Genomic DNA, 22,231 nt, shown 5'->3' on the forward strand with positions numbered 1-22,231 from the left:
GAAAACTGGAAGAGGAACAGGAGTGTCAAATACCAGAGAAAGTTTTCAAAAAGAGGACCTGATGTGCGCATATACAGTATGACCATTGTGAGTGAATCCATAGAATTAGTATGTAACTCACAAGTGGAAATAGACTTCTCTCTAACTTAAAGAAGAATTTCTGTCACTTATAAGGTAAAAGCAAAGACGCTTATCCATAGAATATGAATGAATAAATGCACTGCTTACAGTTTACAATTCTCGAACTACAAATCAGTTTATAGACAGCAAAAGCTGGTACTGCAGCGGTGCATGTGCACACAATAAGCAATGTTAGATGCACAAATAGGTCTTTTTCTTAACAACTAACCTATTTCCAATCAAAACAGAAACATAATACTGTATTCATTAACTCAGTAATCCATTTTTGTCACCCACACTGTCAGTTACCTATTGTTCTCCAATTAAATGTCATTAGTCTGTGCTCCTATGTACATGTCTGTTGTTACAAGGACAACAGTTTGCCATCCCAAACAACATAGAGAAAATATTCCTTTTAAACCTATAGATTTTTATTTAATTGTTTTTTTTTGGGGGGGGGGGGGGGGGGGAGAGAATTCCTGGATATAAAAGCTGTTCTTTATTGAAATGCATATAGATGCGGATAAAATAATATGTAACCAATTATTTAGTTAAACGTATTGTTAAACTAGAACTAATTAATCGTCCAGCACTGAACCAACTTTGTAAAAACTGAGTGGAATGACAAAAAAAAAAAAAAAAAAATCACCGTCGACCGACTGTGACAGTAGAGGCTCAAACTCTGGCCAGCCTTCAGTAGCGTGCCGCTGACTCACGGCGCATTCCACTGGTATACAATGGGAACGCTCTCGGCCAGCGAGGTGCATACCCGTCATATTCGGTGGTATAGATAGTCTTTCGTTAAGTTACCAGCGGTCAGGATGACACAGGTGACCGAAAATAATGCGATTGAACCCAACTGCTATTAGGTCTAGTTTTCGAAGAGCACTTTAAGGAAAAGGTAACGCTGCGGTCTATTTAACTTAAGTTTACCTAAGCAAAGATGGATCGTATTTCTCTTTGAAAGTCGTAGATCATTTAACCTTCCGGAACAGGTACGACACGAATGAAGGTAAGTGGTTTTACATTTTCACCTTCTCTTGGGCCAGTCGTTTGGTAGTATGTTGTCTTGTAGTCTGTGTTGCCTATATCAATCTATAACTGATTTACTGCTTGGAGTGTGGCATTTCCTTATTGGGGAGAGTCCAAGACTGATAGCCTAACTGTGTCAGTGCCTCTGATCAAGTCTGTCTCATAACAGCAAAATGGCACCCAACGGAATCACTGCTCGCTTAGCCAGTAAACTGTAGATAACCGTCAGAATTCTTTATGTAGACTGAGCTTCGGCTCGACGATACTCCAAACAAATACTGCGATTTAGGCTACATGTCATGTCACAGACATACGTGTCAGATCGAAGGTTTGCCGCGAGAATTGCTCAGTCGTATCCCGAACCCGTCCGATATTTAAGTAATCCACAGAAGTTCCGACTTATTATAATAGGGAGATGGGAGGCTGCTGCGGATGGTGCTACCGAACCTGCACCTGCTGTCTGACGGAGGATGAAAGGAAATCAATCGCAGTAGACAAGGAAATCAAGCGAATCCTCGCCGATCAGAAGAAGAGAGAGCGCCGAGAAATCAAGGTTCTCCTTCTGGGTGAGTGCTACTTAATCAGTGTATCCAGTATCCAGTGTTGGCGTAGCCACACTTAAATTAAGCTTATGTGAGTTTCTGCCGAGTGTGCGAGTAATACAGCTTGATATACATTGGAAACACAGGCTAATTTAAGTATTATATAAATAACTATAGAGGGGGAAAGAATAAATAAATGAAATAAGTACATTCTTAAAACGTTGTTTTCATGCACCCGGTTGGTGTGGGTTGCTTCAGAGATGCACTGTTCCTGTCATTAACAGTCAGTTGATCATGAAACTGTTAAGGTCAGAGCATACCACAGTCAGCAAGTGACATGTTGCAGCTAATTTAATGCTGTGATACAGGCTGCCCTTTTTGCTGAAAGGCGAGGATTGTCGTCCGTTTCTGTAAGCCTCCCTCTCTACAACCATGTCCCTGTTCCCAGATTGATATAACAGAGGTTGCTGGCTGATTTCATTAGCAAATATTTGCTCTTTGGGAAACAGTGATTAAAGTAGGGATGGCTTTCACAGCTATGACTTCCTAATAATATGTTACAGCTTGTTTGCATTAATAGGAGTATCCCTACCAAACAATGGACGGAAAACAAGCAAAACGGAGCTATACTAGCCCTTCTGTGTGTATAAAGCAAAGCAAGTGGGAGCATATGAGTTCAAACACATCAGATTCGCGATTCAAATCTGCCCCTATGCAACACGCCCAGTGTCAGTCTTTCTTGGTCTACCTGCCTGTGATTAAAGTGCTCTGTTTCGCCGCCTCGTTCATAGCAGGATAGTTTACATTCCACTGTATATTGTGTATGGGTAGCAATGCTGAAACATCCTGCATGTGCTGTTTACTGTTTATTTATTTATTGTTTTACCAGTACATGACTTATTAATATTGGAGTTCTTTATTCGTGTTTAATGTCTGTTTTTTCCACTCTGGCAGGCACAGGAGAAAGCGGGAAAACCACTTTTATCAAACAGATGAGAATCATCCATGGGAAGGGCTACTCCGAGGATGACAGGCGTGCCTTTGACAAACTGGTTTTCCAGAACATCTTCACAGCAATTAAGGCCATGACAGCCGCCATGTCTACCCTCAAGATCCCTTATGCCACCCAGCAGAATGAGGTCAGAGCATCAGGGCCCTGCATCTCTTACCAATTAAATCAGCATTTTTGCGTCATGTTGTTCATCCATTTTAGCTCATGTTCATGTGAATACGGGATCCATGGGCTATTTAGTCTGACCTCATCACACCAAAACTTTCATCTTCAAATGTGAGAGACTTCGTAACACATTTTCTAACATTTTCTAACACGTATACAGCAAGTATACAATACAATAAAAACATACAATACAATAGAAAAGTGCAATTGCATTTCTGCAAGCAGATTATCCGTGTCAGCCTTTATGTCTGGCTCCAAACACATCAGGATTACTTTGCAGTTGCATTACAAAGCCCAGAGTTGGTCCGACTCAAAGGACATTTTCATATTGCCACTAAAACTCACAAATATGTCATTCAGGTGGCATATGAGAGCTGTCAGTGCTATTGAAAGAATTCCTTATAGAATGATGTTTGTGAAGAATGCGAAGAGTGAAGAATATGTGGGTTTCACTTTCCATGTGGTTCTACTAGCCAACACTAGCATCCGTTCCAGCACTGGTTACGATTAGCAACCTCGACATCATAAACCATGAAGTTAACCTAGTCATGAAAATGTTTGGCTTTTCACAAAACTGTGGGACACCATGTGTTCTTCCCTCATCACCAAGTAAGCTTCTAAAATTTAGCAACACTGCCTGCTTTTAACAGTGTCCCAGTCATCGTCATCGTACGTTTGCCCACGTTCAGCACTGAATACAGATGTTACTTACTTGCATGACATCACGTATAGTGTGTTATTGCTGAAGATGATGCTTGATTGATGTAAATAATATTGGTAAAGGGAGTCTTGATGCAACGTGTTAGCTTGGAGTGTATTGTGCTCGTACACATTCTTTATTCCTGGATTCTGCCCCCCCCCCCCCCCCCCCCCCCCCGACTCTCCCTTTCTCAATATCTGTAGATGTATGCGCGGCGAGTTCAAGATGTAGACATCCATCAGGTGATGCAGCTGGAACGGCCCTATGTGGAAGCAATTCAGCGCCTCTGGGCAGACTCTGGCCTCAAGGTCTGCTACAGTCGCCGGCGAGAGTACCAGCTGCTGGACTCCACAGAATAGTGAGTTCTGCCGAGCTTAGTTCCAGTTCAGTGTACCAGAGTCAATGGCAGCGTTCTCCTACAGTGGTATTACAGTGGTTTTACTGGCTGGCCCAAGCTAATATGAGCTATGGATAACTTACATAAAAGGATTCTTTATCTATGTATGTAGATATTATAGGGAATGATCATTAGAAAGGTTGAGAAACATTGCAGTTTGTATCTTTTAAAAATGAATGCTACAATATAGCATGGTTTTTGTCAGATACACGCTTGCTTAAGATGGTTTGTCCAATGCTTTGTGATGCAGTTAATGCAGATCTAGATATAGCCACCAGGTGGCGCCACATATCTGAGCTTTGAAATGAAGTCTGCAGGGTCTTGGGAATACCGCAAATGCATGCTCAAATACTTTGTTGCCTTCGTGGCAAATGCCAGTAAGTTGTTCCCAGCGCTGAATTCTCGTCTTACTATTAACAATGGTGCGTAAGATCAAAAGATACATGTACGTTTCCGTTAACTAAGCCTCACGTCGCTGATTATTGTCAAATTTCCCGTAAAGGAGTGAAGCCTTTTTTGCTGTTAGCTTTCAGCTCCTCCCCCGTCAACGACTTCCTCCTTCTCTCACTGTGTCTCATTCGCTCGTTCCTAAACCTGCACACACACACACACACACACACCATCATCTCTTTCTATGCACTCAGTTCTCAGAACACTTTCATGATAAGAAACACAAACAAATCTAGGACAACATTTAATTAAGGCAGAGGCTAAACCAGCACTATCGCTATAACACAATGTACACATCTTCAAAGAATACAACTTCCATGTGTTCCCCAATCTAATTAACTGTCTCTGTTTGCATGCCTCTGAGACCTAACGTTCTTGTGTCGTATACAGGTAACCACATAATGCCCCCATGCACAGTCTAATGCACATTACTGCATGATTACTGCCATGTGACTAAGCTTCCAAATAACAATCCCTTTCTAGTTTCATGACCAACCTGGACCGAATAGCAGCTCCAAACTACATCCCCACAGCCCAGGACGTGTTACGGGTCCGTTTTCCGACCACTGGGATCAATGACTACTCTTTTGTAGTGGAGAAGATCACACTCAGGTACAGTAATAAGCCGACCGAAAGATGATTTCTGACCCCCGGGCATGGCTGCAGGACGAGGACTGCACTGACGTGACCTGCGCTACGGGGACGCGGACCACATCACGAAGAGCCACGGTGTCAACGTTGCTCACTTGTTTTCTCACCACACTCGATTTATTGTCATTTTTCATGGTGGCATTAGAATTTCTCAGACACGCCATTGTGCCGCAAGACATTAATGTCCCCTGTCCCTATCCGACCCATTTCCTCTCCGCAAAAAGGATGACATGATCAGACAGGGCCATTACTTAGCAAATCAATTCCACGAGAAATGAAAATAACACAGACCAGGGTGGCATAAATTCCAAACGTAAATCATCAGTGTGCGATGCCTTGTGTGGTGTCTGTGTATGTGTGCTGTGTGTCTTTGCAGAGCTGGTGTTTGACAGGCTGGGGGCTGCAAGTTCTGTTAATGCCAAAGCATTTAGTGTGCATTCTGAGTAGCTGTTGGCTTATGAGTGGTTCTTGAGTAGAACCCATAGACGATGTGTTCATCTCTCTCTCTCTCTCTCTCTCTCTCTCTCTCTGTGTTTCTCTCTCTCTCTCTCTGTCTGTTTCTGTTTCTGTTTCTCTCTCTCTGTGTGTCTGTTTCTCTGTTTCTCTCTCTCTCTCTCTCTCTCTCACCCTCTTTGTCTCATCTAAAATACACGTTTTCCTTACTGCCATAGGATTGTGGATGTAGGGGGGCAGAAGTCAGAGAGACGGAAGTGGATCCACTGCTTTGAGAACGTGACATCGCTCATCTTCCTTGCGTCACTCAGCGAGTATGACCAGGTCCTGGAGGAGAACAACAAAGATGTAAGTGGGAAGAGTTTGTTTACCTCACACCTTATACAGTCTCTCTCTCTCTCTCTCTCTCTCTCTCTCTCTCTCTCTCTCTCTCTCTCTCTCTTTCTCTCTCTCTCTCTCTCTCTCTCTCTCTCTCTCTCTCTCTCTCTCTCTCTCTCTCTCTCTCTCTCTCTCTCTCTCACCTTTTCATTTTTTCTTTCTCTCTTGACATGCTTCTTTTTTCTCAAAGCATCCCGGTTCCTCTGACTTGCCCATGTCCTGCTTTGCATTAATAAAGTGTCTTTATCTCTTGGCGGTGAATGAATGGCCCCGGCACTGGCAACCTGCTGGCCCCACAGAACCGTATGCACGAAAGCCTCACGCTGTTCCACACCACCATCCACTCGCCATGGTTCGCCAATGCCTCCATTATCCTCTTCCTCAACAAGATGGACATCTTGGCCGAAAAGATCAAGACGTCGGACCTGCAGTCCTACTTCACCGGCTTCCGAGGTACGGAACGCAGGGCGGACCGAACCTCAGCTTCAGTTACATGCGCCTGATGGGAAATTGAAAAGTCCATCCTGTTTTAAGCTGATATGGGATGCCTGGACAAAGCTGGACGGATGCGCTTCTCGTTAGATCTCTATATCTCCAAACCACCACTTTCTCATTTCCCCCCCCTGTTGTGTTGCCCATGGCAACCATGAAATGCTCAGCTCTTTGCATGGGAGAAACAGGCAGGATTGCAGTCAGGCAGTTTTTGCACCTGGAACTGCGTGAAGGGTTTCGGTTCTGCCCCTTAGATGGTGGGCACTGTTGCACTGTGGTGCTTGTTAAAACTGACCAGCTCTGTTGAAGACATTGGCTATAAACCCAAAAGACAGGCTTGTTCTGAAAATGACCCGTAGGTTTTGGGGTAACTGGCACTGGTGCCGTGTACTGCGTTAGCACAGGAGCGGTTCAGCCAACAGCACCGAGTCGTATCGTACATGATCTTACTTCCTCCCCACCTCGCTTTCTCTGCAACTCTTTCCTTCCTCCATGCTGACTCCTGCCTCTTATTTGCCGTGCCCTGCAGGGAAGAAGCGTGACGCGGATGCGGCCAAGGACTACATCCGCGAGCTGTACAAGGAGCAGGCCGTGAGCCACGAGAAGAAGGAGAGCAAGAGCATTTACTCGCACTTCACGTGTGCCACTGACACCAACAACATCCGCAATGTGTTCAGCGACGTGAAGGACACAGTGCTCATCAAGTCTCTGCAGGAGTATGGCGTGCTGTGAGGGGCCCAGGTCGTGGAGATCGTGGCCCTGCCTCTCAGGGATGTGGAACCTTTCCACCCCCACCGCCTCTTGCCTTTTTTGTACAGAGGCGCATCCCATCGGCCTAGTTGTTTTAGTTTTTAAATACGGTACAACTCTAAACAACCTCTAGCAAAAAAGCGGGGGAAAAAACTCAAATACACAAAGTTTAACTGAAGAGAGTGAAAAGGTTCTCATTTTACCCACCATGCAATGCTGCCGTCATATACATTTTTTTTTTTGGGGGGGGGGGGGGGGGGGGTCTTCTTTTGCTCATATGAAAAAAGATGATACTTTGAGTAGTGATGGCATGATATAAATGGGGGAGGGCTGTCCTCATCAGGCCTGGTGCCTGCTGGGTAGAGAGCATGCCTCACCGCAGACACGAGGGGTCCGCACGCATGGAGGGCAGGCCATTTTCCTACCTGGAGACATTAGAATGAATGAAAATCCTTTTGGAATTTGCTAGAGCAGCAGAGGAAACCTTTCAGTCACTTCTCATAGTCTTCACGGCATGCTACAACGTCTGACTGTTAGCTGCTTTCCACTTATATAATGCCAAGCAGCTGACGTCCAGGGCCAAGTAGCTGATTTAAAGCCATAATCTCCCTCTCCTGCTACGTGCTAATCTGCAAAAACAGTTACTGCTACAATCTCCTGCTTTTATCTTTTGTATTACACTAATCTCTTTTACTTACTCTTACTGCCTGTACTTCCTCCATCCTTGTTGTTAACGAGAGTCTAGATTTCTGTACCACTCTTATTTTTCTGATGATGTCCATACTGGACCCGGCCCACGTGATATGCGTGCTGTTTGTATCATTCAAGAGTATAGAGGGTAAACTGTGAGCAGGAGACATTTATAAATATTTGCATATTTATTTAAATATAAAAATATTTAAAAATAACCTAAGATGAAGTGCCTGAGAGTAATTAAGGACAATTTGGTGTGGTGTCTGCACTCACTTGTTACCCTAAGAAACATTTGACTCCCAATTGGAGAGTAATGTTTTTTATGTCAAATGAAGGAATTAAACAACTCTTAGTTATGTAACAAAATTTTTAAAATAGTTGTAGGATATTTGGTTATAGTGATTTATAATAGTTATGTTTTTAGTGTTTTTTTTAACTAAAGGACTTGTAAATGATTGTGTTTGGGGGTAAAGGCACTGCTGCTTTATAAAAGGCCTTTTGTCTCTTTACAGGCTGTAAACTAACCGAATGTTCCATGTATGACATGTGAATTAAATGTAGAAACAGTGGAACATAGGTGACCTTTAGACAGAAAAATATCACATCAATCTGGTATTCGCTAGACTACTTGCAAGCTGTATGTTAAGCCACACATCTGCATTTATTAACAATATGCAATATTAAACAGGCTTTTCATTTTCATTTTGGTACATGATGGATGATGGTATGCATAGATGATGTATGTTACTTTTGGAAACGGTTTCAGTGGTTTAGGTATCCTTCAGTGGGGTTGCCAGTTGAGTCATTGCACTTTAGAGCTAATTTAGTCCAAAAAGGGTGGTATGTGGCCATTTCAAATGTTTAATGATATCCTTAACAAATTCCAATGGAAAAAGATATATAATCTGAGGGGGGGAAAAATCAATATTTGGAAAATTCAGAAGATTTTGCATATTTAAATAATTAACCACACTAGAAGCAACTTCTTGAAAAACTATTCAGAGTTTGTCAGCTATGTTTATTGTGTAAGCAAAGGGTTGTCATTATTATTATTATTACTATTATTATTACAGTATTGGTCAGCTTCTAAATATGACATTATACATCAATGTACAAATTAGAACATGCTGAACATGTGTAGCGCAGATGGTAGCAAGAGTTGGAACCAACAATCTTGACCAAGGCAGAATTAGTTGATGTTAGCATTGCAAAAGAATCTATTAAAGATGGGCACCATCTGTTATCATGAGTCCTACTCCCCCACTATTCTGCTTATTAATAGCTATCTGTTTTGCATTTGAATCTTCTCCTCACGTGTCAGTCAGTCAGGTCAGGTTTTTTTTCTTTGACACTCGTCATCCTTCCTTAACCTTTCCATGTGCCTATCCCTTCTCCTGTTATGCTTGACGCCACTCTCAGTTGTCCACATCCAGCCCACATTACACCTGTGACACTGACACTACTGTTGCATATGCAGTTCAGTAAAAACAGTATACACACAGGACTCGCCAGGCTGGCCGGTTCCTCCAGCAAAATGGATGAAAAAATGTTTTCTATTGCCAGTTGGCTAGTTCACTACAGGAATCAGTACGTGTTATAGTTTGTTTTGTATTTAATTCTATGGTGATTTATACTGCTTGGATTTTTGCTTTCTTTCTGTTTTTATATGTAAACTGTAGATGTGTTTATGCTGTACTTGGGGCCTTTGAGGATAATGAAGTTTTGGTCCCTTTAACCTGTATAAACAAATGAAATAAAACACCAAGGGCTTTGCGTCAGACTCACAGAGACATTCGTCCATCTTTCCCCTCAAATGGTATTGAACAGCTGGCATTTTAATATTCTCATGTTGTGTTTTTCAAAAAGAGTTTTAGTTTATTTTCTCTTTCTTACACATTGGAGTGAGTGGAAATGTCAGTGATTTTGCCCATGTTATATACACAGTATTTCTGGACACCCACATTATTTGGCTACATGTAAAAACAACAGTGTTCACATGTACAGATGTCCGATGCTGTTACTGTAGGTGTTATGCAACCGGTGTAAGTACCTGAGTGAGGGATTATAGTGATGTCTCCTGGTGCCATTTTGCAAACCCCATATATCCGAGACTACTCCACACACTCTGTAAATCAGCAGACCAGACATGCTGGGAGTCTGTCCCGTTCATATCAGAAAAAGACAAGGTCATCCACACATACTCCTACCACAGCACCACCAGGCCTTTCCTCAAGCTGAAGGCGCTCTGAACAGTGCTCCGAGTAGCCACGGAGACGAGTCTCACACTGGCTCAGACCAGCATTCCTCTTCTCTGACTACAAAAAAGAAAAAAACAAAAACTCTAAATTGAATCCGGTAAAGCTGTCGATCCGTCTTCGCACTGAATAAAGTCGATGTGCTTTCAGGAAGACTGGGCTTTTACTGTGCTTTAAGGAAAACTAGGCTTTTATTGTCTACTTTCAGGAAGACTAACAAGAAGAAGGAAAGCCATGAAACTCCCTCTCTTGCAGCTGGAGCATCCAGTCAAGCTTCTCCTACTCTCTTTATTTAATGGTTTTCTGTGTGGGAGATAAAATGGCGAAGATACTTAAACATATTTGCTAAGCTGTGCATGCGCTCTTCATGGCTGATGTGGTTTCAGAATAACTGTGGATGAAATGAGAACAAATTACTTTAATCGCACTCATAATAATAATCCAAACGAAGGTACTCACCAAGATAAACAAGACACAAGCATACAGGGAATTCTGGAAAAGAAACAAACAGTTCAAGGTCAATACGAATATATGCAATCATAAGTAAAGGTACATAGGGGCAAAAATTGAGAGATGAAGTGAAAGTTATGGTTCTAAACAAGACAAAGTCTAGCCAGAAAAAGCGCTTAGTATGCATGTTTGGCAGGCCAATACCTTACACAGAGATGTTCTAGAGAAACTTTTACTTAAATAAGAGCAAGTGTGGAATCAGCTCTGGAGATGGTGACCTCAGAGGGTGTTCCAATGCATTCTGGGAATTGGAGTCCTGAGAAGGTGGGCCAGAGGGGAGCATGACCACTCATGGATCTCTCAATACATGTTTTTTTAAAATTATTATTCTGAAGGTGTGCTACAACACTTACAAGCAAAAATGAACATTATGGAACAAAAGTTGAGGACTACACTTGGCCTGGACCTTCCTGAAAGTTACACTGGGTATGGACTTTTTCTGGTGGATGGCATACTGTGAGATTGTTTTATCAAACCTCTCTTAACATTCCCCAAAGGGGAAATTACAGAGCTCCACGGTGGTATTTTAGTGAAGTGCAAGGATTACTTTGCCTGATAGAAATAGCTTCAGAAATCCTCAGGTACAAATGCCGGTGTCTGCTGAGCATCACAACGAGCAAGCAGCACCCACCTGCGTCTGGAAAAGGAGTTATTCCCAGACCCAATTAAAGTTAAAGCTAGCTAGCACTGGAAGCCCATGCAGCGGGAGGGGTTTAGGGCCATGCTGGGAGAAGTTTTAACCAAGCGATGATGCCTGTTCTTTTATGAAGTCCACTGCTCAAGCATAACTGTGTGTGACATTCATAATACCAATAACCATCGATACATCCATCTGCCTTTGCAGTATAGTCTTCTGTCACAGCGATGAAATAGTAAACAATGAACAAGTCACCTCTGTTTATGCTAAAAACAGGTTGCGTGTGATAATTCATACTGGTGTCTGGGGGTGCATGCGGTCCTCTCGGCCTTAAATAGCATTTCTTCCTGAAGCGATCTGTCGCCACATTGTATCACACAACCACACCAGTTTTTAACGTACCTTATCAGTCTAAAGGTGTAAAGACCAAAAGTCACATAGCTGAACTCGGCTTCAGTAGGTGAGTTTAATAAGGCAGTCAGTCCAGCTGCTGGTCAGTCAGAGAAGCCATATAACAATGTGTACCCAAGACTGACTGAGTCAGTCATATGCTTAATACATGTTGTAAATATTGTGCTTTGAACAAGGCTATTTTCAGTCATGTTTTTTACATTCATGGCATTAAGCAGACGCTCTTATCCAGAGCGATTTACAAAAGTGCTGTGTCATTTACTCATAGAATACATCCTAGCCAGTACAGTAGGTTATAGTCCAAGATACCAATGAACTAGAACACTGTAGAAATACAGGGATCACTGCTGATGACTAGAAGTGCAAAATACATAAGCTCTATAACAGACAACAATGAGTGGAATAAACAACACCCTACAATAAATGCTAGAGTTTCAGTTAGTCAACACAGGAGCAGGTTCAGTGGTCATTTACATATTCCACAACATCAGTTTGCGTTTGAAGACTGCAAGAGACTCTGCTGCCTGGACATGTCATCACTGGACATTAGATAGCCCTACTACAGTCATTCTCAGTGATGAGACTCCGTGAGGTATTGTTTAGACTTCCCCAGCCCAAGTGTTAAGAACACACACGGATGAAACCGAACAGCATTATTTCTGAGTTGGCTACCCACTGTCTATAGAATTGGTTCAGTGTTTTATTGTTAGCTGCACTATTTTTGAGTTTCATCCTTTTCTAAGTGAATGCATCTTCGTGCGTGCGTGCGTGTGTGTGTGTGTGTGTGTGTGTGTGTGTGAGAGAGAGAGAGAGAGAGAGAGAGAGAGAGAGAGAAGTAAATGTGCGCTCCAGTGAGTACTAAACTCTGATCCGACGGCCCTGGTGATTGTCACTCCACGTTAATATATCTGACGCCTTCCCAGCACTCTGGTCCTGTCACAGCGACAGACACCTCGTTAGACGTGCGTGCCATTCTCCTTCGCATACTCCTCTACCCTTTTCATTTGATAGCAAATCAAAGTTAAGATAATTGTGTTATACTCCTCTACCCTTTTCATTTGATAGCAAATCAAAGTTAAGATAATTGTATTAAAAGATGGACAGGAAAACAGAATCAAGGTTAAAACAATAGTCGTAAAATAATGATCAGTGCAGAAACAGAAAGTGCCGTTAAGTCAAAATCAGTGAATGAATTGGTTTAGTGATGCATTAAACTTCGAACCAGACACTGCAGCCATTATTTTTTTTTATTGCGGAAACTGAATCACGTTTATTTTAAAATTAGACTGGCAAAAGATTACGACCCTGAATTACACAGAAGAATATTCACGCCTGACAGTCGTTGGACATTTGGAAAGATGGATTTGCTTTCCTCTTTGCATGAGACGATTATTATTGTCGCGGCTCTTGTGCTGGAAATAGCTGCAGCTAGCCCAAGTCACGAAACTCTCAGCGTTGCGTCTTTCCGAATATATCGACTCCTCACACTCCAAACATGCGCGAACATACTTATAAAATGCACGAAATGCTCCCTATCAAAATGCGCGATAATTACGCAGTCTGCATGTAAACTGTGGCGTTTGGATACCGAGGAGACTGTGCCGGTTCGTTCAGGATAGCCAGTCCATTCTCATTAGCCGAATGCCCCCCGTAATGAGTCTGTAAAACGCAGTAGGCTAAAGCCCACCGCACAGCAAACGTTCGATTTTCAATCCTACAAAGCCAAGGATCAACGAACTCTACAATTAGAGAAGGACATCCAAAAGATATTTGAACACTCACAGTTATGACGCACAAACCCAGTGACGCGCTTTGTTCATGAACAGTGTTATGCTGAGGGCTTTTAGGCTTCAAAAACATACCCGGTAACCATTCTACAGCCATTCCCCACTCCTGTACCTGTGAGTGGGGTAGAGCATTACCGTAATAGTTTAAAAAATCGTGTTTGTAGTGCAGGGGAATAAAGTTGGCAGGTGGTGGTGGCAATGAATGCCTTAAACAGGCGTGTAGTGGATGTATGGCAGCAGGTTGCTCTGTTCGTATTGACCAGCGTGCACACAGACTAGGTGAGAGGCTTTGTCCACTTCAGCCGGGACACACAAAGGAAGCAGGCTCAGGGAAGGAGAGAGTGTTCAGAACACCCAGATGAACATGGATTATCAATAATTCGACTGACAGCTCTACCCAGGGAAGGGTAAGTGGAAAAGGGGTCTTCATATAGTCTTACCTGGTCAACCTCTGCTGACAAAATTATCCCCTTGGATAATTGGGAAAAAACCCCCAAAAAAAGATATTTCCTGCAAAACATATTTATATTAGGCTTTGTGTGTTTCTCTCTTTCTCTCTCTCTCTCTCTCTCTCTCTCACTCTCTTTCTCTCTCTGTCTCACTATCTTTTTCTCTCTTTCTCTCTCTCTCTCACTCTCTCTCTCTCTCTCTCTCTCTCTCTCTCTCTCTCTCTCTCTCTCTCTCTCTCTCTCTTTCATCTATCTCCCTCTCTGAAATACCTGGTTCTGGATGCATATATTAGATTTAGGCCCAACTCCTCAGGGCTTTTGGTTTATTAATGCTGATAAACACTGGACATAAAATGAAGATGAATGGTAGAGTTCAGCCTCCTGCTGATGATCCACGATGTCTGAATTATTACCATGCAGACACAACATTAAGCACCATCTCTCTCTCTCTCTCTCCCATCCTCCTTTTTTTCTATGTGATTGGCAAGAAAGGAAACAGTAACCATATAAGACATTTCACACAAGAAGTGCAAATAAACTTGTATTCAGTAGCTTTAAACTATCAGTGCTTTTTACCTCATAAAGTGCTTTGTAACATCAGCACAGCATGAGTGCTCACAAATGTGTAAAGGTGAGCTATTATTACACATTATATTTTTATGTAAATAATAAGGTAGTTCATCTGTTTCCAGAACAGTTCGTTTCAGAAGTCAAATCACGTCTGGACAGAGACCAGCATCGGTTGGGTGCTGTACCTTGAAAATCACTTCTGCTCCAGACAACTCAGCTCAACCAAAGCCCACTAGCCAAGCTCAGGCACAGAGGGCCAGTGGCTTCTGACATGAACCCCATGGCCAGGACAGAACCCAGGTGGAGCACACGCTGGCCACCAGCCCAGACAACGCTCTGGTTGTACAGCAGTGAGGTGACACAAGGCGGGCAGAGAACAAGATTTTATCTGCAGCACTGTTGCCCTGAGGGAAAGTGTCTGTTTCTGCGATATTAGTCCAAACATTACGCTATTGCTCCACTAATGTGGGCTGGGATGAAACTGAGGGTGAAGCGAAAGGGTGAGTCACTCGATTGTTTAATGCTTTCAAGATGTGGGGGTGTGAGTCCATTTCAGTTTTCAGCCTCTTGGTGATAGAATGAATTTTCACATTCATTCATGCAGGATAGACACATTAATAAGACCTGCAAAAGGGCTGTGGTATCTGCTGTGGATTGCATCGAATGTAGAAGCATGTGGAAATGTGTGCTTTTTTGTGTGTGTCAGTTCAATCATGGCAGGTGCTACAAATCTACCTCCAGAGATCAATAAAATTTTCTTACAGTTCCCATCCATACATGAAGTGCAAAGGTTTTCAGTGTGTATTCAGTGTACCCAAGATAAATATTGATAAGTGCATCCAACACTGCATGTAGTGATGAGGAATTTGGCATAGCCGCTTTGATTTTCACATGTACCACAACCTAAACAACTGAGATGCATAATCATAATTCATTCTCAGTCCAGAAAAGCTCCATACGATGGCGGCTCTAAGCAAAGAACAGGATTTGATGACCAGCACACCATTGACTAGAGAGATTCATCTCTTTGGTTCCATATTGCATGTTAATGAGCAGCTGATTTGAAGGGGTGAATGAGTCTGACCTTTCCCACCATTCTAAAGCTGTCATGAGGTTCACATGTGATGGAGAGACATCCAGAGGGCCCAGCGTGCATGCACGCACGCACACACACGCGCACATGCATACATACACAAACACACACAGGCACAGATACACGCACGCATATTGTTTAACCAAGAAAGGACCAGTCTAATCTACATACTAGTAAGTCATTTTTTCCTTGATGGAGCTGGTTAGTGTGAGGTGAAGTTTCTTTATCATATCTCAAAAACTCAAGGCTTCGTCCTCCATTGGTGCAGCAGCCACTGATAAAAGCATCCTTGACCTTTCCTACGAGATATTAGCCAGCACTTAGACTGATATCCCATAATATTAGGGGCCTTTATAGGCAGAGAAGCAAGATATCTTTGTTAGCCTTGGGGAACAGGAAAGCAGCGTGTGACCAGGACAGAGTGGCTGCAATGTGTTTAGCTCATGCAGGGAGATGACTGTTGTATTTTCTAATGTTAGCAAACACATTCACATTCTGTTGTTGGTAGATGCAGGGCTCCAGAAGTCAGGGTTGTCTACTCTCACGATAAGCACTGTGTGAGATTGCTTTGGGCGGAATGTGAGTCCTAATCTGAAGACGTTGGCAGGCACACCACAGAGTCATGAGCCTTTTTCACGGCACAGCCGAACTCAGGCAGAGTGCATGTTACCAGGCATTATTCTCCCCGGGATGTCTCCTTCCTTTAACCATTTTCATTCCAAGCTATGCAATGTGACATACAATAGTGCTTTAGTATTCCTGCATTATGAACTGTACGAGTCTGTGCCTGTGATAAATAAACATGTACGATGCTACATGGCAAACGTCGAGGACCAAGGGAGCGAGGCTTGGTCGACAGTGAGCTTGTTCACTAGGGATCTGCCATCTTGGCAGCCTTCTTCAGATGTGCCTTGTGCAGAAATGAACTCTGAATAAAGATACCACCTGTGTCCAGCATTTCAAAGTCTGGACCCAGGCAGGATTTAGAAGTATGAGAAGCAAATGGCAGAAAGTGAAGGGGTGTATATCACACAAATGAGAAAGGGTTATGTGATATTGTACAGAGACACCCTGTCTATTGTATTAACACTTCTCTCTGGCTTGGACTGCAGACAGGAATTATGGAGTAAGGCGAGATAAGAGAAATAAATCAATGTTTCGCTCACAAATATCTACTTATTTATATCTACCCAGTGAACTTTGACAATAATACCCATAATACAGTTAATTATGCATCAAATTATATTCCTGCCATTTCTTCAGTGATGACAAGTGACTATGATGACAATGGTATACATTTAGAATCTTCATCGAGAAAATGTCAGTTTTCATTTTTATATTTGAAAGCTGATGTTTCCTTGTTAGTCTTATTCTTTTTCACCAAGATAAAGGTGAGGCATAAAGATAATGAGAGTACCACACACACACACACACACACACACACACACACACACACACACACACACACACACACACACATTCTCATAACCACCAGTCAGTCTAATTAGTTAAAAGCTATTTGAGCTTTTGCAACAACACCAACACAGTTCCCGTTTCCTTGTAAATAAGTCTTTACTGTGTAAATGCTGCATGAATATTCAGCATTCATGATTACCGGTAAAAATGTTACTAATTACAGCAGAATTAGGCTAGAAAATGAACATTTTCACCTTTAATGGTTATTAAGAAAAACAAAAAACACTGTACCAAAAAGAACCTTCAGCAGCAGTTCAGCCAGATCACTGCTGCAGAGTTAACTAACGACAGCCTTGGGCAGCTTCCAAGTCTATTCAACATGAAGCCTCCCTCCTCTCTTTCACTCTCTCTATGGGCAGTGGTAGCTCAGTGGTTAATGGAATCAACTAGTAAGCAAAGGGTTGCCAGTCCAAGTCGCCACTGTCGGGCCCCTGAGCAAGGCCCTTAACAGTCAATTGCTCAAGTTGTAGTCAGCCATGATTGTAAGCTGTTTTGGATAAAAGCGTCAGCTAAATGCCATAAATGTAAATGTAAATCTATGACCAACTCAACGGAAGTAGCTAGAGTTGTCTACAACTTTGATATACTCTGTAGTTTAATAGGTTACATTGAACCACACCATTAAGAACACATATCCTGCCAATAATACAATTTATGTGCATGCAGAGCTGAGTGGCAGTGTTATGACCTTCACTGGATCGCCTCTAGAGCCCCTGGGCCCCCGCTCTCCCCTGCACTAGAGCCCCTGGGCCCCCGCTCTCCCCTGCTCTAGAGCCCCTGGGCCCCCGCTCTCCCCTGCACTAGAGCCCCTGGGCCCCCGCTCTCCCCTGCACTAGCACCCCTGGGCCCCCGCTCTCCCCTGCTCTAGAACCCCTGGGCCCCCTCTCTCCTCTGCACTGGAGCCCCTGGGCCCCCGCTCTCCCCTGCACTGGAGCCCCTGGGCCCCCGCTCTCCCCTGCACTAGAGCCCCTGGGCCCCCGCTCTCCCCTGCACTAGAGCCCCTGGGCCCCCTTTCTCCCCTGCACTAGAGCCCCTGGGCCCCCGCTCTCCCCTGCACTAGCGCCCCTGGGCCCCCGCTCTCCCCTGCTCTAGAGCCCCTGAGCCCCCACTCTCCCCTGCACTAGAGCCCCTGGGCCCCCTTTCTCCCCTGCACTAGAGCCCCTGGGCCCCTGCTCTCCCCTGCTGGTTATTAGACGTAGAGGGAAGTTGGAGACAGAGACATGGGGCTTGACAAGGCAGCTCACTCAATAACTCCATTATACAGACTCATTGATCTGCACTGACCCGTGTCCAGCACAAACAGGCCAGTCTGCAGCGGTGCACACTGGGATACCTCGTCATAAGCCTCCCTCGGTAGAGCAGCCTTCATCTGAGCGATGCTCTAGTTAGTGGGCATCCAGTCAGGGAGGGAGAGAGAAGAACAGCAGGAGAGAGAGGGAGGAATTTCACGCTCCACAGAAAACTGACTCTCCTCCTCCTCCTCACGCAGCGCAACGTTTTAGACGACGACGGCGCGGTGGAGTCGCTGCCATTTAGCCCGCGGCACAGGAGGGAAAAGGACGGCGAACGAGGAATGAACTGAAGAGCAGCGTCGAAGGAAAACAAGAGTGACAGATAGAGAGAACGCGAGGAGGGACGTGAGAGAGGTAGCAAAAAGGCAGAGATGTGAATCTATCAGAGTTCGATATTAAACACCTCCAAGCACAGTCATATTCTTTATGTTATACATAGTAAGTGTCTTATATAAGATGGTATTTATATTATACATTGTAAATGTGTCATATAAAACATGTATGCTTGGAGGTGTCTATTTCCGTGCACTATAGGTTGAAATTGTCTCTGCTCTCCAGTCTTCAGAAACATTGCCTTTTCACTTTTTCGTTTCTGCTCCTCCACACCTGACTGAGCCCATCGGCTAATTAGCAAGCTGAGGTCTTTAGGGTTACCTCGGTAACTCTCCAGAACTGTTGACTGTTAACTTTGATTTGCATGCGACTGAACATGTTCCAGAACAATCCTCAGGCACCTGCAATGCTGATTTACTGTACCGTGCCACAGTGTTTCTGGGGTTTTTTTGTGCTGTCAGGGAGTGGGAGAGAAAGAAGGGGTGGCAGTTGACAAGGTGATGGAAACTCTGAGATGGGGAAAGATCGCTTAGTGAGTAAAAAGCACAAAGAGGATTTGCGTGCCAAACACGAGAACCTTCACTTCATCAGAGAAGAGAGTGATACAGTAGCCAATAATGAAACAGCAAGCAGCAATTAAGTTTACCTGACAGTAATTAGGTTTAGCTAACAGTATTCAGCTTTACCCCAGAGTAATCAGATTTACCTCTCAGTAATCAGGTTCACCCCACACTTTGCAGGTTTACCCCACAGTAAGCAGAGTTACCCTACAGTATTCAGGTTTACCTCACAGTAATCAGATTTATCCCACAGTATTCAGGTTGATCCCACAGTAATCAGATTTACTGAGACCATACACCTTAACCTTCTACCCACCTGTCCACTTTTGCTTTTGGCATATTGAAAATTCCAAGCCATTATTGGCCGTTATCACTTTGCAGAACATCTCAGCCCCATGAAATGGAAATCGATACAGTGTCTGTGCGGATGCCAATGGAGGAGAGATGAAATAAAGCTAATCTGCTCGTAGCCTCCCGAAAGTTGCTAATCCTGGCCAGGAGATTTGGGAGTGAGATTACAGCTAACACAAGAGAAAGCAGTGATAAGAGGGGAAGATTAAAAGCAAACAAGTGAGGGCAGCTTGATCGGGAGAATTAGAAGATATGTTAATTATGCTAAAGGAGCAATATGACGGAACGTTCATAGCGCTTGATAAGACATATTGTCCACAACACATTTCTTCACATTCCCTTCAGGTTCCGAGCAAAGCTGAAATGACTGATATGTAATAAATGAATCAAAAAAGGCAAAAGACATAAGTGCTGACAAGACCTACAAAAGAGCTTGGGTGCTGCGGGAGTCTTGGGGTGAGCTAATGCATGAGCCGGACTCGTATCTAATTTATCCGGAGTAGAAAGCGGCACGGAGGCCGTGCCGCGCTTCGCAGAGCAGAGCTCGTGGCTGCGCCGGTCAGTCTGCAGATGACTTAGAGCCTCACATGCACTATCTGAGTGCGGCACGCAGGGAATCGTAGAGACGTAGAGGAAGAGAGACAAACCCGGGACCGCCGGGTTTTTATATAATACGATAATAAGAAATGTGGCTATTAGCAGTTCTGCACTGCAGAAATATTGCCTTAGTTGGTTGGAACCATTTAAGAAATAAAGCAAAAGGACCCAGTAGGTGTTACGAACCCCAGGAACAGCTCTCAGCCCCGCACAGCCATGCCCACTCGTGCATACACCCACGATCTGACTCACCATATTCTAGCACATACCTGATTCTTATTCCCCTCATTACCAACCCCTTCATAAGCTCCTCCTTCCCATATACTAGTCGCGAAGTATTGCGCCTATGTGGCGTACCAAGCATTTCTTCATCCTGTGGGCGTTCCTGGTTATTGACTCCTGCTTGCTTCCTAGACCTCGTCTTCTGCCTGACCCTCGGACACCTCCTGAACGATACCCCGTCTACGACCCCAGACCGACCCGACCACGCTTACCTGTCTTACTGCATGTACTAATTTGGTTGCTAAAATAAAACCTCTGCAAATGGATCTTCTTCTACGTGTGTGCATTCATTACAATAGGATTATAGAAATCATCTACCTGTCTATAGAAGGCAAGCTTTATGTATGAATTAGGCAAATGAGTTACCAGTTTAACCCTGAAAATGAAAATGTCTTGTTCAAAGGAGGATTGGCAGGCCTTCATATATGGAAAATATGTATTTCAAGTTTTCTATAAACAGCAAAAACATTTTTTTCTTTTTTTGCATTATGGAACAGTTGGTGTTTCAATGAGCTGGTGTCTCTCAACACTCCATCATTATTTGAATCTAAAGAGCTCCAGCCAGAGAGTCTGTGATCATAATAAAAAAAATCTCTCTCATACTCACACACACACACACACCCGCACACACACACACACACACACACACACACACACATACACACACACACACACACACACACACACACACACACACACACCCGCGCGCACACACACACACACACACACACACACACACACACACACATACACACCCGCACACGCACACACACACACACACACACACACACACACACACACACACACACACACACTCTCTCTCTCCTCTTCCATGTCATAAGCAAGCAGGAAAGAAATTCGCAGCTAAATGCTGTAGAAATTATTACAATAAAGGCCTGTGCTTTTGTGCTATCCTTCCTCTCACTGATGTAGGGTCACCTCCGCAGGGTCTGCTCACTGATTACTGTAAATCCGATTTTGAGGCAAGCATCCATATATTGCCTCTTGACATCTTCTTTCACTCAGGCGTAGTAGCAAAGCCTTAGAACCAGTATGTTCAGTATGTTCAGATCACTGAATCTGCTTGTCAATGTGTGATCAGTCACACTGTGGTCAGTAAACTGCCTTTGTTGACCTTTTTAAACAAATCAGGGCATTTTCTATTACTGTAGTAGGAGTCTTTTTAAAAAATAAAACATCTCATTTCTGTTTGATCACTTGACAGCACATGCACGCACAAGGAATAAAGGTTTGTGACGTGATTTTCCTTCTGTGTGCGATTTATGATCACATTCCCTTGCATTCTGGCCACTTGTTTCCAGTGATGGGTAAGCGCTCTGGATTATTTCCAACCGCTTAGTGATTGCATTTTAAATGTCACACCACTTTATCATCTACAAAAACTTGGAGTTTATGTTAGGATTCATTTGAGTAGATGCCAAAGTCCAGATAACCATAAACCTTCAGAGGCATTTTGTAAGATGAATATTTACAGGAGTTTTTAAAATTTATGTTAACCTTGAGATTACAGAGTTAAAATAAATTGTGCTGGGTTCCTGTTCCAATAACTGGATAATTATTTCGTTTCCAATATATGCTATGTTTGTAAAATAAGAATCTTCTCTTCATTATGGCTCTCTCAATCAAAATTAATGCTGACAAAAAAAAAGGCTTTTCCATGAGTTATATTTCCTGTATAATGTAAATAAGATTATTAGGTTTGACCCTTTTTACCGTAAAAAGCTCTTAGGTGGTGATTTTGTGTGTATGTGGGAGAGGGGGGTGTTTGAATT

The 22,231-nt window shown here is 43.4% G+C and overlaps 1 protein-coding gene and 2 long non-coding RNA genes across 6 annotated transcripts; 2 read left to right on the forward strand and 1 right to left on the reverse strand.

The window, feature by feature from the left end:
• The first annotated feature begins 862 nt into the window (after nucleotides 1-862).
• LOC113591269 (guanine nucleotide-binding protein subunit alpha-11-like) lies at nucleotides 863-7,358 on the forward strand. 2 transcript variants are annotated; one of them, XM_027031727.2, is made up of 8 exons: nucleotides 863-1,132; nucleotides 1,564-1,718; nucleotides 2,649-2,833; nucleotides 3,775-3,929; nucleotides 4,902-5,030; nucleotides 5,741-5,870; nucleotides 6,200-6,353; nucleotides 6,922-7,358. In XM_027031727.2, exons 2-8 carry the CDS (start codon nucleotides 1,568-1,570, stop codon nucleotides 7,122-7,124), a joined length of 1,107 nt encoding a protein of 368 aa, XP_026887528.2. In that variant the 5' UTR covers nucleotides 863-1,132; nucleotides 1,564-1,567; the 3' UTR covers nucleotides 7,125-7,358. The 2 variants fall into 2 exon arrangements, with proteins under 2 accessions (XP_026887528.2, XP_026887527.2); XM_027031726.2 differs by lacking the exon at nucleotides 863-1,132 and having other exon boundaries at nucleotides 1,271-1,718.
• On the reverse strand, nucleotides 6,325-13,544 carry LOC113591270. Of its 3 annotated transcripts, none has more exons than XR_004775663.1 (4): nucleotides 13,431-13,506; nucleotides 10,550-10,582; nucleotides 9,886-10,150; nucleotides 6,325-6,399 (listed from the first exon to the last, which is right to left on the reverse strand). It is a non-coding gene; the product is annotated as an uncharacterized LOC113591270 (long non-coding RNA). The 3 variants fall into 3 exon arrangements; XR_004775662.1 differs by lacking the exons at nucleotides 6,325-6,399; nucleotides 13,431-13,506 and adding exons at nucleotides 7,420-9,571; nucleotides 13,511-13,544; XR_003412177.2 differs by lacking the exon at nucleotides 6,325-6,399 and adding an exon at nucleotides 7,420-9,571.
• A 243-nt stretch (nucleotides 13,545-13,787) lies between these two features.
• On the forward strand, nucleotides 13,788-20,657 carry LOC118240830. The gene is made up of 3 exons (XR_004775664.1): nucleotides 13,788-13,842; nucleotides 18,513-18,669; nucleotides 20,571-20,657. It is a non-coding gene; the product is annotated as an uncharacterized LOC118240830 (long non-coding RNA).
• Nucleotides 20,658-22,231: the final 1,574 nt, after the last annotated feature.

The sequence above is a fragment of the Electrophorus electricus genome, chromosome 26, assembly GCF_013358815.1.
Source record: "Electrophorus electricus isolate fEleEle1 chromosome 26, fEleEle1.pri, whole genome shotgun sequence".
Taxonomy (NCBI): Eukaryota; Metazoa; Chordata; class Actinopteri; order Gymnotiformes; family Gymnotidae; genus Electrophorus; species Electrophorus electricus.

Coding starts and splice junctions, on each gene's coding strand:
- LOC113591269 (XM_027031727.2), top strand. CDS start 1,568: ATGGGAGGCTGCTGCGGATGGTGCTACCGAACCTGCACCTGCTGTCTG. Junction 2,834..3,774: donor ATGCCACCCAGCAGAATGAG/GTCAGAGCATCA, acceptor CAATATCTGTAG/ATGTATGCGCGGCGAGTTCA. Junction 5,871..6,199: donor TGGAGGAGAACAACAAAGAT/GTAAGTGGGAAG, acceptor CTGGCCCCACAG/AACCGTATGCACGAAAGCCT.